Here is a 14429-nt window from a genome sequence, read left to right as displayed (position 1 = left end):
CCCATGTTAGCTGGGACTAGTTTTCTTGAGTAGCTACCCCTTACCCGTAAAATAGTACCTATTTCATAGGGTTGTTGTGATCTTTAAATTAGGGCATCTGTATTGATTGACTCTTAACAATGAAACTAATACAGACTATTTGCATTTAAGCGTAAAGAAGGCGCTAAGGAGCAGACGCCAAAGCGAATTTCCTCGGGTGGCCCCCCGCCCCTCCCAAGGTTTGACCCCGCCCACACCTCCCAGGCAGAGCTGGCGGCCTCACCGCGCATGCGCTCGGAGAGCCCTGAGCCGGAAGATGGTGCGGCGGCCGCCAGGAGACGGGGCCTAGCCGCGGCTGCTCTTCCCGGCTCCCAGATGCCCAGATCGGGACAGAGGGGCGGGCGCAATCTGCATGCGCATGTACGCTCCGGCCTCGATGGACCAAGATGGCGCCGGTGGAGCACGTTGTAGCCGATGCAGGGGCTTTCCTGCGGGACGCGGCTCTACAGGTACAGGGAGCTCCGGCGGAGAGGAGCGGGGTCTGGGCTGGTGGCCCCTAAAGGAGCTTGGGAAATCGTGCAGCGCGCTGCGTGGTGCGGGCGGGTATGAGTTGGGCCGATCTCTCCTCAGGACATCGGGAAGAACATCTACACCATTCGGGATGTGGTCAGCGAGATTCGGGATAAGGCCACGCGCAGGCGGCTCGCAGTCCTGCCCTACGAGCTGCGTTTCAGGGAGCCCTTCCCGGAATACGTGCGGCTGGGTGAGTGTCTCTGCCCGGTGTTAATGGCGAAGCTGGTTCCCGGGTTGCTGACTGAACCTGCTCTGGTTCTAATCGGAGTCTGGATACTTTATCAGAGTTGATTTAGAAACTGTACGGTCGGGCAGAAATAGAGACACAGATGGAGAGAACAAACGTATGGACACCAAGGGGGGAAAGTGGCAGGGGGTGGTGGTGATAGTGGTGGTGGGATGAATTGGGAGATTGGGATTGACATGTATACACTAATATGTATAAAATGGATAACTAATAAGAACCTGCTGTATAAAAAAATAAATAAAATTCAAAAAATAAGTAAATAAAAGAAACTCCACGGTCTAGGAGACCGTGGTGGGAGAGAGGAGTTCTGGGTCATGAGTCAGCCAGGCCTTGCCAGTTACTAGTTATGTGCCCCTGGGAATATCACTCAGACGCTCTAGGCCTCGGTTGCCTCCATCTGTAAAATGGGATTAACAGTACCTACCCGAGGGGTTGCTGGGAGCATTAAATGAGGAATAATGTCACTCAGCACAGTGTCCAGCGCTTTGCAAGTATTCAGTAAATTTGTTTGGATTAAAAATAGAAGATGGGAGGGAGCTGCAAGAGGGAGGAGATATGGGGATATATGTATATGTATAGCTGATTCACTTTGTTATACAGCAGAAACTAACCATTGTAAAGCAATTATACTCCAATAAAGATGTTAAAAAGATTTTTTAAAAAATGGAAGAACCCAGGTCTCTTACTCTCGCCCATTTCTTTTCAGTAGATAAGAGTGATGACTGTTTTGGATATGGAGGCCAGCCTCAAGTCAGAAAAAGGGATGGCTTTTAGGCCTTACATTAGTCCTGAAAGAAAACTAAACAACTCTCACTTGGCTTAGGAGTCAGCGTTGTTCTCTTGTTAGGGATCAAGGCGATGATCCTGCCCAGGAAAGGACCTAGGTGGTTGGAAGTGTTTTAGGGTTTAAAGGCCTGATAATGGAGATGTTGTTACCTACACTATTTGTGACTTCTTTAGCTTTCTCCAGCATCCTAGCTGTGTGATCTTTGACAGGTTACTTAATCTTTCTGAGGAAACACTAACAGTACGTACTTCATAAAATTGGGCTGAAACATTCCCACTCCTGGGCATATATCCAGACAAAACTATAGTAATTCAAAAAGATACATGCACTCCTATATTCATAGCAGCACTATTCACAATAGCCAAGACATGGAAACAACCTAAATGTCTATTGATGATGAACAGATAAAGAAGATATGGTACATGTATACAATGGAATACTACTCAGCCATAAAAAAGAACGAAATAATGCCATTTGCAGCAACGTGGATGTAACTAGAGATTATCATACTAAGTGAAGTCAGAAAGAGAAAGACAAATAACCATATGATATGACTTATATGTGGAATCTAAAATATGACGCAAATGAACCTTTTTGAAATAGAAACAGAATCACAGACATAGAGAACAGACTTCTGGTTGCCAAGGGGAAGGGGGTTGGGGGAGGTTGGGGTGAGCAGATGTAAGCTTTTATATATAAAATGGATAAACAACAAGGTGCTACTGTATAGCACAGACAGCTATATTCAATATCCAATGATAACCATAATGGAAAAGAATATTTTAAAAAGGAATGTATGTATATGTATAACTGAATTACTTTGCTGTGCAGCAGTAATTAACAACATTGTAAATCAACTATACTTCAGTTTAAAAAAAAAAAAGATTTGGGGCTTCCGTTTTTCTTGGGATACTGATCCTAAGTTCTTTTCATACTTTCATTATGGTTATCCAAGGTCATATAGCTCTTTGCTTTTAACTGAAGTTGGGAATCTCTTGTTTACAGTGACTGAGTTTTCAAAGAAAACTGGAGACTATCCCAGCCTCTCTGCCACAGATATCCAAGTACTGGCACTTACCTACCAGCTGGAAGCAGAGTTTGTTGGGGTGTCTCACCTAAAACAAGAACCAGAAAAGGTAAATAAGAAAGATAGTTGGTTTTATCTGTTTTAACTTTTTTTTTTTTTTTTTTTTTTTGCGGTACGTGGGCCTCTCACTGTTGTGGCCTTTCCCGTTGCGGAGCACAGGCTCCGGACGCGCAGGCTCAGCGGCCATGGCTCATGGGCCCAGCCACTCCGCGGCATGTGGGCTCTTCCTGGACTGGGGCACAAACCCGTGTCCCCTGCATCGGCAGACGGACTCTCAACCACTGCGCCACCAGGGAAGCCCTGTTTTAACTTTTTTATTATGAGAACTATCAGATGTACAGAAGTAGAGGGAATAGTATAATGGACCCTGTGTCCCCATCATCCTGCCTCCACAGTTGTCAACTCATGATCTGTTTTCATCTTTACCCGACCCCAGCCCTGAATATTTTGAACTCAGACAGCCTAACATTTCACTGATAGATATTTCTTGGTGTGTCTCTAAAGATAAGGTATGTCTCTAAAAAAAATAACCACAAAACCAATATTACACCTACACAAAATTAATAGTAATTCCCTGATATCATCAAATATCCAATCTGTGTTCACATTTCTCAATTATTTTATAAAATTTTTTTAATAGTTTACTTGTTTGGATCAGGATCCAGATAAGGTTCATACGTTGCAATTAGCAAACATGTCTCAGTCTTGACCTGTAGGTTCTTGGTAACGTTAGTTAAATTTAAAAATGCAGGGACTTCCCTGCTGGCACAGTAGTTAAGACTCCACACTCCCAGTGCAGGGGGTCCAGGTTCAGTCCCTGCTCAGGGAACTAGATCCCCATGCTGCAACTAAGAATTTGCATGCCACAACTAAGGAGCCCGCCTGTCGCAACTAAGACCTGGTGCAACCAAATAGATAAACTAAATTAAAATAATAAAATGCAGAAAGAGTAAAAATATTCTCATTTTTTTTGGCTGTGTTGGGTCTTTGTTGCTGCGGGCAGGGTTTCTCTAGTTGTGGCGAGCGGGGGCTGCTCCTCATTGCGGTGTACGGGCTCTAGGTGCGCAAGCCTCAGTAGTTGTGGCTCACGGGCTCTAGAGCACAGGCTCAGTAGTTGTGGTGCACGGGCTTAGTTGCTCCATGGCACGTGGGATCTTTCTGGACCAGGGCTTGAACCTGTGTCTCCTGCATTGGCAGGCAGATTCTTAACCACTGCGCCATCAGGGAAGCCCCTCTCACTAGTTTTTTAAAAATAGAATTCTTTTCCAGAAGGAAGCAAGAAAGAACACTTTAAATGATTACCATTTTTTTCAACTCTTGCTACCTTCAAAATTCTGGGTTCCTGTTGTGCTTTTAGGGACTTGTCCATCTTGGCTAAGTTGAAGAGACTAATGGTTTTGTGCCTGGACCCCATTGCCTGTTTCTAGGCCAGAGGATTTTGAAAGATAGATTATTAACCTTATACTGTAATAAGTAATTTCAAGTAGTGTTTGCAAAGAATTACTTGATCTCCGCTGTCTAAGGTCATCAAAACTGTAGTGGGCTCATGATTCTATTCTAGTCAGAACTGCCTTCACTTGTTTTCAACCAAGTGTAGAGTCCTCCAATCCAAGAAGTCTAAAAGTGATGCCTAAAATATAGACATCTGTGTGTCACCAGAATGTTTTGGGGCGATGGGAGTGAAGGGAATAGTTTCATATAAACTATGACTTTGTGGCTCAGCTGGGTTTCTGCTTTGGCTTCTGTCAATTTGAGATTCCTAAAAATTGCCCTTTCCTGCAGTCTTTTGGGCAGGAATTAGCTGTTTTGTATCAGAAGCTTTAAAACAGCCTGTCTTTTGACCCAGCAATTCCACTCTTAGGCATTTATCCTAAGGATATAACCAAAGATACTTCCAAGTTTTACATATAATGATGTTCATTAAACCTTTATGTCTAGGGACAAAAAAGAAATGTCCTAAAGTGGTTATTCGGTAGTAGTGGAATCCCTGAATAATTCTTTACGGGCTTCCCTGGTGGCGCAGTGGTTAAAAATCCGCCTGCCAATGCAGGGGACACGGGTTCAGCCCTGGTCTGGGAAGAGCCCACATGCCGCAGAGCTACTGAGCCCGTGCACCACAACTACTGAGCCTGCACTCCAGAGCCCATGCTCCGCAACAAGAGAAACCACTGCAGTGAGAAGCCCGCGCACCGCAATGAAGAGTAGCCCCTGCTCACCGCAACTAGAGAAAAGGCCGCACGCAGCAACAAAGACCCAACGCAGCCAAAAATAAAAATAAATTTATTTTTTTTTTTATTTTTACATATATTTTATGTTTCCCACTTTTTAAAAAACATTGAATATCTTTTATTTCAATAACCAGGGGGAAGTATTTTGTTTTCTGTTTTTTAAATTACTCTTCCATGTTGAATTTTCAACCTGCATTTCTTTGCTTAGAGCTGTCACTTTTTTCTTTTCTTTTTAAAGGTTAAAGTGAGTTCATCAATTCAGCACCCAGAAACTCCTCTACACATTTCTGGTTTCCATCTGCCCTCAAAGGTAATTTCTTAGACAGGCCAGGCTCTTCATGCTCTTTTCTGTTACATGTCAGATCTCCACAAATTGTCTGTTTAGAGGGAACTAAATTTACCTAGACAGATAGCATAGTTTGTCCATCCTTGTCTGATCTGGCTTGTATATCGTATATCATTTCATTTATAACCCTCTCAATTTTCAGGTTTTAAAATTATTTTTCTTTTAACTTCAGCCTAAACCCGCACGAGGAACAGTAGAACATGGACACCCAGTCGGTGAGCCTGAGGACCTAGAATTCAGTTCCTTTGTGTTCTGGAGAAATCCTTTGCCTAATATTGATCATGAACTGCAGGAGCTGCTGGTAAGGCCCTGCTTTATGATCTCCTGATGACAAGAGACTAGCGTCTCCCAGCTGCTCCTTTGGGCGAGAAGTTTGAATTCTGTTAACGTTTCAGATTGACAAAGGTGAGGCTATTCCAAGTGAGGAAGAGAACGAAGAGAATGGATTTGAAGAAAGGAAGGACCAAGACAGTGATGATGACGGGGGTGGGTGGATAACCCCCAGCAACATCAAGCAGGTCCAGCAGGAGATGCAGCAGTGTGCCATCCCGAAGGATGTGCGGGTCGGCTGTGTGACTACAGACTTCGCCATGCAGGTGGGTGGAATGGGCATTGGCTGGCCCTGGGCTTGGTGTCGTACCCGTTACAGGCAGTGGTCCTTTGGAGGTTTGGGGGTGTGTACAGGACTGTTGTGTAATGCTTCTTTTCCTGGCTCTAGAAACTTTGCCTGTGTTCTTTGGTAATTTTTAGTTTTGCTTGGAGGTTAGGGAATCATAGTATACCTACAGAATGTATGTGGTGTATTAAATTTCTGATGTTCAGTATTCATGATCTGTTGCTGCTTTTCTTTCAGTGTGTGTAACGTCCTGTGCTCAGTTAAGTATTTGGAGACTGTAGAGGTTTTGAGTCCAGAAATGAGTATATTTGCTCTCACACAATAAATGTCTCTGTTAAGAGAGATTGCTAAAGGAGGCCTTGGCGAAATGATGTTCTCGGTCCATGGCACCTGAGAGAAGAAAAATCTGGGTCCTTGTCCTAGTTTACATGACTTGAGAGGTATCCTAAGCTTGCTTTTCTTTAGCAGAAGCCCTTTATGAGCCAAACCAGGGTTTGGGAAGTTCTTTTAACTGTGATTATGCAGATATTAAATAATTCTTCGTTTTGCTATGAGTTCAGTTTCTCTTTAACTTGTTGGTTGCAGAATGTCCTGCTCCAGATGGGGCTGCATGTGCTGGCCGTGAACGGCATGCTGATCCGCGAGGCCCGGAGCTACATCTTGCGCTGCCACGGCTGTTTCAAGTATGTAGCCAATAACCTGGGCTCAGTGCCCCTCTGTTGAACACTCCTCTGTTCCTAAACCTTCTAGAGACTTCTTGAAGGAGAACCTTGCCTTGTGTACAGGCATTCCCTCCACCTTGTCTTTCCTACTCGGGCCAGGTTCTGCCCCCACCAGGGCACTGAAAGCCCTGGGACAGAGGTGGCCAGTGACCTCCCACCTGACAAAGCCAGGGCGGGTGTTTTTTGTCCCTACCTTTGTGTATAGGATTAAGGGTGTGGGTTCTGGAGCAAAGAGCCCTAGTCGTTTAGCAGTAAGTGCCAAAATGTTTATGGATGGGATAATGTCTGGGACTTGCTTTGAAATAAAACAGAAGTGGGAGGAATGGGTGAGGGTAGAGATGAAGCTGGGTGATGGGTCCATGAGGGTTCATTGTGCTCTTTGGTTTACTTCATGTTTGAAATTTTCTGTTTAAAAAAAAAGTGGACTCTGGATCCAGACTATGTGGGTTCCAATCCAGATTCTGTCTCCTAGTAGCTGTGTGACTTTGCAGAAGTTGGTCAGCTTCTCTGTACCTCAGATTCTTCTTACGTAAAATTAGAAAGGTGGTTGTGAGGAACTAGGGAGATCGTCACATAAAAGAGTGCTTGTCTGGCGCATAGGAAGTGCTCCATTGAGGTGAACTGTTTAGTTCACTGACCATGCACTCCTCCCCATTTCTTTCCTGCCTCATGAATTGGTTTTTCTCGTGGTGAGGGCTGGTGTTGTGTGGAAAGGCCCCCAGATCCGAGATCTGGTTGGAATGGAAGAGACTGTACTGCAGCCCTGCTGTTGAGTGAAGCGTGGCCCTGGGAACTTGGTGGCTTCCAGCCTTTCCACAGATTCAGTCTAGATATGGTAGCCATCATGGCAGGTATCTGGTGGAGCCCCTTACTGTGGAGGCCTGTGTGCACTGCTTTCCGAAGCAGTAAGGTGTCTCTCCCTGTGTCCCCAGTGCTGTTCCACTGACGGTGGAGTAGCCTGGATGAAGCCCTCCCCCACGTGGCTCGGGGCCCATCTCTGTTACCGTCCTCTGCAGGTCTGCTGGGGAGCCACTCCTCAAAACTGCCTCTGCATTCTTTGAATCTTTAGTGTGTAAACGTGCCAGGCTCATGTCGGTAAAGCTTTTTGCTTCATGAAATCTCATTTCCCCCATTGTCCTTTGTTACAAAAGCTCTAAGTTCCTCAAATTAACATTCGTTCTTAGAAACACTTGGAAATGTTCTCCATTCTTGTTAGATTAACCCCAGTGACTGAGTGGTTTCTTGCACAAAATAATTATTTCCTAGCCCCTGTTGCTTAGTTCACTTGCAGAGACTTCAGGAAAGGGCTTGGCTTCTCTGGCAGTTTCACGCAGCTCTTGTGTCCTTACCACTGGGAACTGAGGGAGAATTCCTCAAGGACAGACACCAGGGCTCCTGCTTGGTCCCTGACAACAGCAGCTTTGCCTGTTCAGGTCCATCGTTGGGCCTTGAGCGGGTGCGAGAGAGGCAAGGCCTGTGGGTCTGCCTCAGCACCCACACCCATTCAGTCATAGCAGCTTTGATAGTGTATCCTGTTGGTTAGTAAATTCTCAGCACCTCCAGAGCCACCTCCTGGCTTAATGCCTAGGCTGATACTTGGGCACAAGGTATTCAGAAATAGTTGAGTAATGTAATAATATGACCCTTGAGAAAGTATGGTGGTGGTAAGAGCACTGACTCTGGAGCCAGATTCCCTGGGCTTATACCTGCCACTTACTAGCTCTGTGACCTTGAGCAAGCTACCTTACCTTGCCTTCGTTTCCCCATCCGTAAAATGGAGATATATCAACTTCATAGGGTTATTTTGACGTTAAACTTGTGGAATAATGCCTAACAAAATTCAGTAAGAGTTCATTATTACTGTAACAACATTCTGCTCAGTTTTCTTACTTACTAACTTGCTCCTTATGTCATTTACCTTTGCCGTGGGAGCCGTGCAGCAGCAGTGTGCTTATATCAGCAGCGTGAGGGCAGGTGGCCTTGGTCTGGGATGTGTGCGGTGCAGTCCAGCCTGTCCCCATTTCTTGTGTCTCCTCCTCTGAGGCCCGAGACTCACCTTGCGCTCTGGGGATGGGGTTTGCTGCCTCTGGCTCCAGTGTGATGCATCTCCTTTGTTTCTGCAGGACAACATCTGACATGAGCAGAGTGTTCTGTGCACAGTGTGGAAACAAGACACTGAAGAAGGTGTCTGTGACCGTCAGCGACGATGGAACCCTGCGCATGCACTTCTCCCGCAACCCTAAGGTGCTGAATCCTCGGGGCCTCCGGGTGAGTGGCGCATCTCCCGCTCCCCTAACAGCAGGGCCCAGGTCGGGGAAGCGAGACCTTTTAGCACCAGGATCGAAATGATCAGAGAGGACAAACAGACCCTCCTGGTTTCTAAAGATAGTTATTGAAAGCCTGTGATCCAGGGACCAAGGCAGGTGGGGAGAGCTCACAACTCAACCTCCCTGGGAGGTTTTTGAGGAGTTTGCAGTCTAAGGAGAAATAACCAGTAATTCCACACGGTAAAAAGCAAGGGCCAAATATATGTGGGGTCAAAGAGGGATGGTTTGCAGGACGGTGGAGGATGGATTTGTGTGGGAATTTGAGGATGGGTAGAATGTCTAGAAGCTTCAAGAACCACAAGGGAAGGTTGTGTAAATACTCAGCACAAGAGAGTCCTGGGCTGGATACACAGTGGGGTGGATTTGTTTTGAGGAATCAGGAGAGAAGGGTTGACAGGCAGGCAAGTATGAGTGTGGCTGACCTGGCTCTGAGTTCTCCAGGTATGGTGCATGCCACTAACGTTAGAAAGGTTGTTTTTTTTTTTTAACTTTCTATTTTGAAATAATTTTTTTTAATGGTTATCTCGTAGTTTTTTTTTTTAATAAAAAGTTGCCAAAAATAGTACAAATAATTCCCATTTAGCTTTCACTTAGATTTCCCAATTTAATCATTCACTATATTTGCTTTATCATTTATATTTTTCTTTTCCCCTAAACCATCTGAGAGTAAATTGTGCATGACGCCCTTTTGCACCTAGATACTTCAGTGTGTGTTTCCTGAAACAAGGACTTCGTCTTAGATACCCACAATACAATTACCAAAACCAAGAAGTTAACATTACTTCAATACTATCTAATCTATGAACCATATTCAGACTTTTTTTTTTTTTGAGTTTATTAATTAATTTATTTATTTTGCTGTGTTGGGTCTTCGTTTCTGTGTGAGGGCTTTCTCTAGTTGTGGCAAGCGGGGGCCACTCTTCATCGCGCTGCGCGGGCCTCTCACTATCGTGGCCTCTCTTGTTGCGGAGCACAGGCTCCAGACGCACAGGCTCAGTAGTTGTGGCTCATGGGCCTAGTTGCTCCACGGCATGTGGGATCTTCCCAGACCAGGGCTCGAACCTGTGTCCCCTGCATTAGCAGGCAGACTCTCAACCACTGCGCCACCAGGGAAGCTCCAGACTTTTTTTTTTTTCTGGCTGTGCCACGTGGCACATGGGATCTTAGTTCCCCAACTAAGGATCGAACCCATGCCCCCTGCATTGGAAGTGCAGAGTCTTAACCACTGGACTGCCAGGGGAGTCCTTAGACCATACTCAAACTTTGCCACAGATTTCTTTTACAGCAAGAGAAGGGGGTTTGTTTGGGGTCCAGGATCCAGTCTAGGATCACATGTTGCATTTCACTGTTGCATTTCATTGTCCTATCTCCTTAGTCTCTTTTAAACTGAAGTAGTTTCTCAGGTCTGCTGTCTTTCATGACCTTGACAGTTTTGAACAGTTTTGAAGAGTACAAAGCAGTTACTTTGTAGACTCTCCTTTACCTTGGGTTTGTCTGGTGTTTCCTCCTGGTTAGATTCAGGCTGTGTCCAATTTACTGCTGATAATAACTTTGATCACTTAGTTGGAGGTTTCTTGTGTAACCACAATATAATTAACAAAACCAAGATTACCAAATTTCCTGTAAGGTTATTATCCGTGATTAATAAGTAACTTAGAGAAAGATAGTCTGATACTGCGTGAATACTGTTTCTCATCAAACTTCTACTGGTTAAAGTCATCTGAATCAGTTTTTACAATGAAGGTTGCCAAATGGTGATTTTCTAATTGCATCATTTCTTCTCCATATTTATTACTTGCCATTCTGCTGTAAAGAGGAACTTTCCCATATATCATTTATATGAGTGTGGTCGTATGTATTTTTATTGTAGTCTGTAGGCTGTGATCCATTGCTATCCTTATTTATTTTGATACTCAAACTGTTCATGGAGCCCCTTCAGGATGGCTTCTGTGTCTTTCTGATGTGCCCCAGTTATTCTTTGAACAATTTTACTTTCTGGCACAGCAAGCTGTTCCGACTCTTATACTTCCCTGCCTGTGCCCTGGAATCAGCCATTTCTCTAAGGAGCTCTTAAGTTTTTAGAAGCAAAGATCTGGGCACTGGACAGTGGGTATGCTTATTGTCCTAGGGTGGCATTAATTCTAGGTCCACAGTGGACAAAGATGGGAAATATTATATATAAATACACATATTAATACTTTTTCTCTTATCTGTATTAAAAATTGAATTTATAACTTCAGATTCAGTTCAACACCAGAGTTCATTCTAGCCCTCCCTCTAATATCCATAACACCCTTCATAACACCATTTTCCATAATTATAATTTTGTTCAACTGGAGTGTGTGTGTGTGTGTGTGGTTATTTCAGAAGTGCTAACCTATACCATTATGAAAATGGTACCTGCCTACTAGGGTTCTGTGTTTTAGTGTAATTTTTTCCGTCTTTTGTTGAGGGAATGTAGTCACAATACCGTGTTGCTTTTCATCTGTGAGGTGAGAGTAGGCTCAAGTGGGAAGATGCATGTCATGTACTCAGTGCACAGTAGGCAGTGACGATAGACTCCGTTGGTGTCGTCTGCCTGCATGCAGAGTTGTCAGGTAAGCTTTACGTAACAGGATCTGATGTGTATAAATACGAATCCCCGTCCTCCTAACGGCCTTTCCTCGTCTTATTTGCAGTATTCACTCCCCACTCCCAAAGGGGGCAAGTACGCCATCAACCCCCACCTGACCGAGGACCAGCGCTTCCCTCAGCTGCGACTTTCCCGAAAGGCCAGGCAGAAAACTGACGTGTTTGCCCCTGACTACATAGCTGGGGTGTCTCCCTTTGCAGAGAATGACATCTCCAGCCGGTCAGCTACCTTGCAGGTCCGAGACAGCACCTTGGGAGCCGGCAGGAGACGGTTAAATCCCAATGCTTCCAGAAAGAAGTTTGTGAAGAAAAGGTGAAGCATGAGCTCCACAGGCAAGCTGGACTGATGCTGTGACTGCCCAGGAGACCCATGTCTCAGGTCCCCAGCTGTGCCAACTCCACAACCACTTGGACACAGAAGAGGCCTGGCTTCCATAGTGCTGCCCCAGGACTCACTGTGGTGCCTCGGGTTGGGTTTGTGGTGGAACCCGCCATCCCTTGGCCTGTGTGTATCCAGGAGGTTTATGTGAACATTGTGACCTGACCTACTTGGACATGGACAGCTGCAAGAGCAAAGGATTCCAGCACCAAGAAGTTTGCAACAACCAGCCACACCCCTTCCCTCTTTAGTATAAAAGAAGCCTGAATTCTGACTCAGGTAAGATGGTTCTTTGGGACAGGAGTCCACCATCTTCTTGGTCTGCTGGCTTTCCGAATAAAGTTGCTGTTCCTTGCCCCAACAACTTGTCTCTTGATTTATTGGCCTGTCATGCGGTGAGCAGTATGAGCTTGGACTCAGTAACTCCTTCTACCTATAAAAGTCCTTTATTTTGTACAGCTCCTTGGAGCTCCTTTCTTTGTGCTAGATGGGATGCTGCCTGATTCATGAATCATTAAATAAAGCCAATAAGAGCTTTAAAATTTACCCAGTTGAATTTTGTATTTTAAGTTTTGGTAGTAGTGGTGGGATCTGAAGACTCCTGATGACTTCATAGACAACAAGAAATACACGTGTTGATATCCACAAATGCTTTGAGTTCTTTTTTTTTTTTTTTGGCCAGGCTGTGCAGTATGTGGGATCTTAGTTCCCTGACCAGGGATTGAACTTGTGCCCCCTGCAGTGGAAGTGCAGAGTCTTAATCACTGGACCGCCAGGGAAGTCCCTGAGTTCTCTTTCTTTGTCACTGTTTCTGAGGGCCGTGGGTAAGTTCCTCTTGATACGAACTCCACTCTCTACATTGAGCTCCTGGTCTAATTGGCTTTCCAGTCCAGGATTTATGGGTTGGTCTAGACTGACAGGAGTCTCTAACAGAGCACCAGTCCTTAGCCCTTGGTTAGTCTGTGGTCCCAGGACACAGCTTAATGGGTCAGTTTGAGCTGACACCTGGAACCCAAGTCCCCAGCTCTCAGTTAGTCTGAGGGCTCAGTTAGTCCCCACCCCTTTTTTATTTAAATTTATTTATTTTTAGCTGTGTTGGATCTTCGTTGCTGCATGCGGGCTTTCTCTAGTTGTGGCAAGCAGGGGCTACTCTTCATTGCAGTGCGCGGGCTTCTCATTGCAGCAGCTTCTCTTGTCGCAGAGCACAGGCTCCAGGTGCGCGGACTTCAGTAGTTGTGGCACACAGGCTCAGTAGTTGTGGCTCATGGGCTTTAGAGCACAGGCTCAGTAGTTGTGGCGCATGGGCTTAGTTGCTCCGCGGCGTGTGGGATCTTCCTGGACCAGGGCTCAAACCCCGTGTCCCCTGCATTGACAGGTGGATTCTTAACCATTGCGCCACCAGGGAAGCCCATTAGTCCCCTTTTGTTGGGTTCTGCTGGTTTGGTCTGTAGTTCCACTTTGGGAACCATTTGTGATGAGCACCTAAGGCCTTCTCTTGGCCAGTCCACAGTGCCATCTCCTTGGTTACTGCAGTGTCCACAGTTCCGTTTCCTTGGTTACTGTTGGTTTCTGTTAATGTGCATATGGGGTAAAGGAATAATAGATCTATTGTTAATGGGCATCTTGAAGCCAAAACCACAAAATTGGTGGGCACAGGTTGAGCACTTAAAAGCTGATAGAATGCTCGCCATCTAACTGTAAGAATCCTGTGTTAAGATAAATTGGTCATGGAATGGGATAGGTCAACACTAGGTCACCTGCCACCTCAAGAAAATTTCCATACAATGAAGTATATTGTAAAACACCACAAAATCCCCAGACCCGTGGCACATCCCTCTTAGGTATTAATTTGGCTCCAAGAGACCCAAGGCTTAACTAAAGAAATGAGATCTTCACATTTCAAAGAACTGAGCATGCACCACCTGGCACAACTGCTTGTTTTATGTTTAAGAACTGTGGTCCCAGAAGCTGTAGATATCTACTAAAATGGCAAAATCTTACTAAGGCAATTTAGAGTTGCAATGGCTATTATGGGCAATGTTCTAATTACACAAGTTTGTTCACTTTACGAAGTGCACTTGAAAGAATGGAACACTTATTTTAAGTGGTATGCAGAAGGCTTGGAAAGGCTTTAAGATTGCAAAATAACTTCACTGAAAGAGTCACTGCAAAAGGCTAATGAAAAATTAAAGGTGCAGTAGGTACTTAAAACAAAAGACTTTAAGACGGAGGTAGCTTCTACTACTCCTCTCTATCCTCCTTTCCCTGAGTACTCAGTCTATTAGTCCTCTATCTGAATTGCCTTTCCACTCTGAATAAGCTATAAAACTGTAACAAAAGTAGACCAAGTTAGTGACCTCACAGCTGCAACCAGTTCCAAGACCAGAAACCTGAAACACCTGGGACTCCCTCACTGCGCCCTCCTAGGGGTCCATCAACAAAACACTGGCCCAGAATTGGTGTCTCATTTGCAATCAACCAGGACACTGGAAAAAAGATTGTCCTCA

The 14429-nt window shown here is 45.1% G+C and overlaps 1 protein-coding gene across 1 annotated transcript; it reads left to right on the top strand.

Moving 5' to 3' along the window:
* The first annotated feature begins 289 nt into the window (after positions 1 to 289).
* On the top strand, positions 290 to 12404 carry NOB1 (NIN1 (RPN12) binding protein 1 homolog). The gene is made up of 9 exons (XM_082676181.1): positions 290 to 488; positions 610 to 742; positions 2592 to 2722; positions 5140 to 5211; positions 5420 to 5548; positions 5643 to 5843; positions 6449 to 6546; positions 8709 to 8853; positions 11591 to 12404. Exons 1-9 carry the CDS (start codon positions 426 to 428, stop codon positions 11858 to 11860), a joined length of 1242 nt encoding a protein of 413 aa, XP_082532307.1. The 5' UTR covers positions 290 to 425; the 3' UTR covers positions 11861 to 12404.
* Positions 12405 to 14429: the final 2025 nt, after the last annotated feature.

Source organism: Grampus griseus (genome assembly GCF_964374135.1).
Source record: "Grampus griseus genome assembly, chromosome: 19".
Classification (NCBI taxonomy): domain Eukaryota; kingdom Metazoa; phylum Chordata; class Mammalia; order Artiodactyla; family Delphinidae; genus Grampus; species Grampus griseus.
The sequence above is the reverse complement of the archived record's forward strand: the minus strand, read 5'-3'. Positions and strand labels throughout refer to the sequence as shown.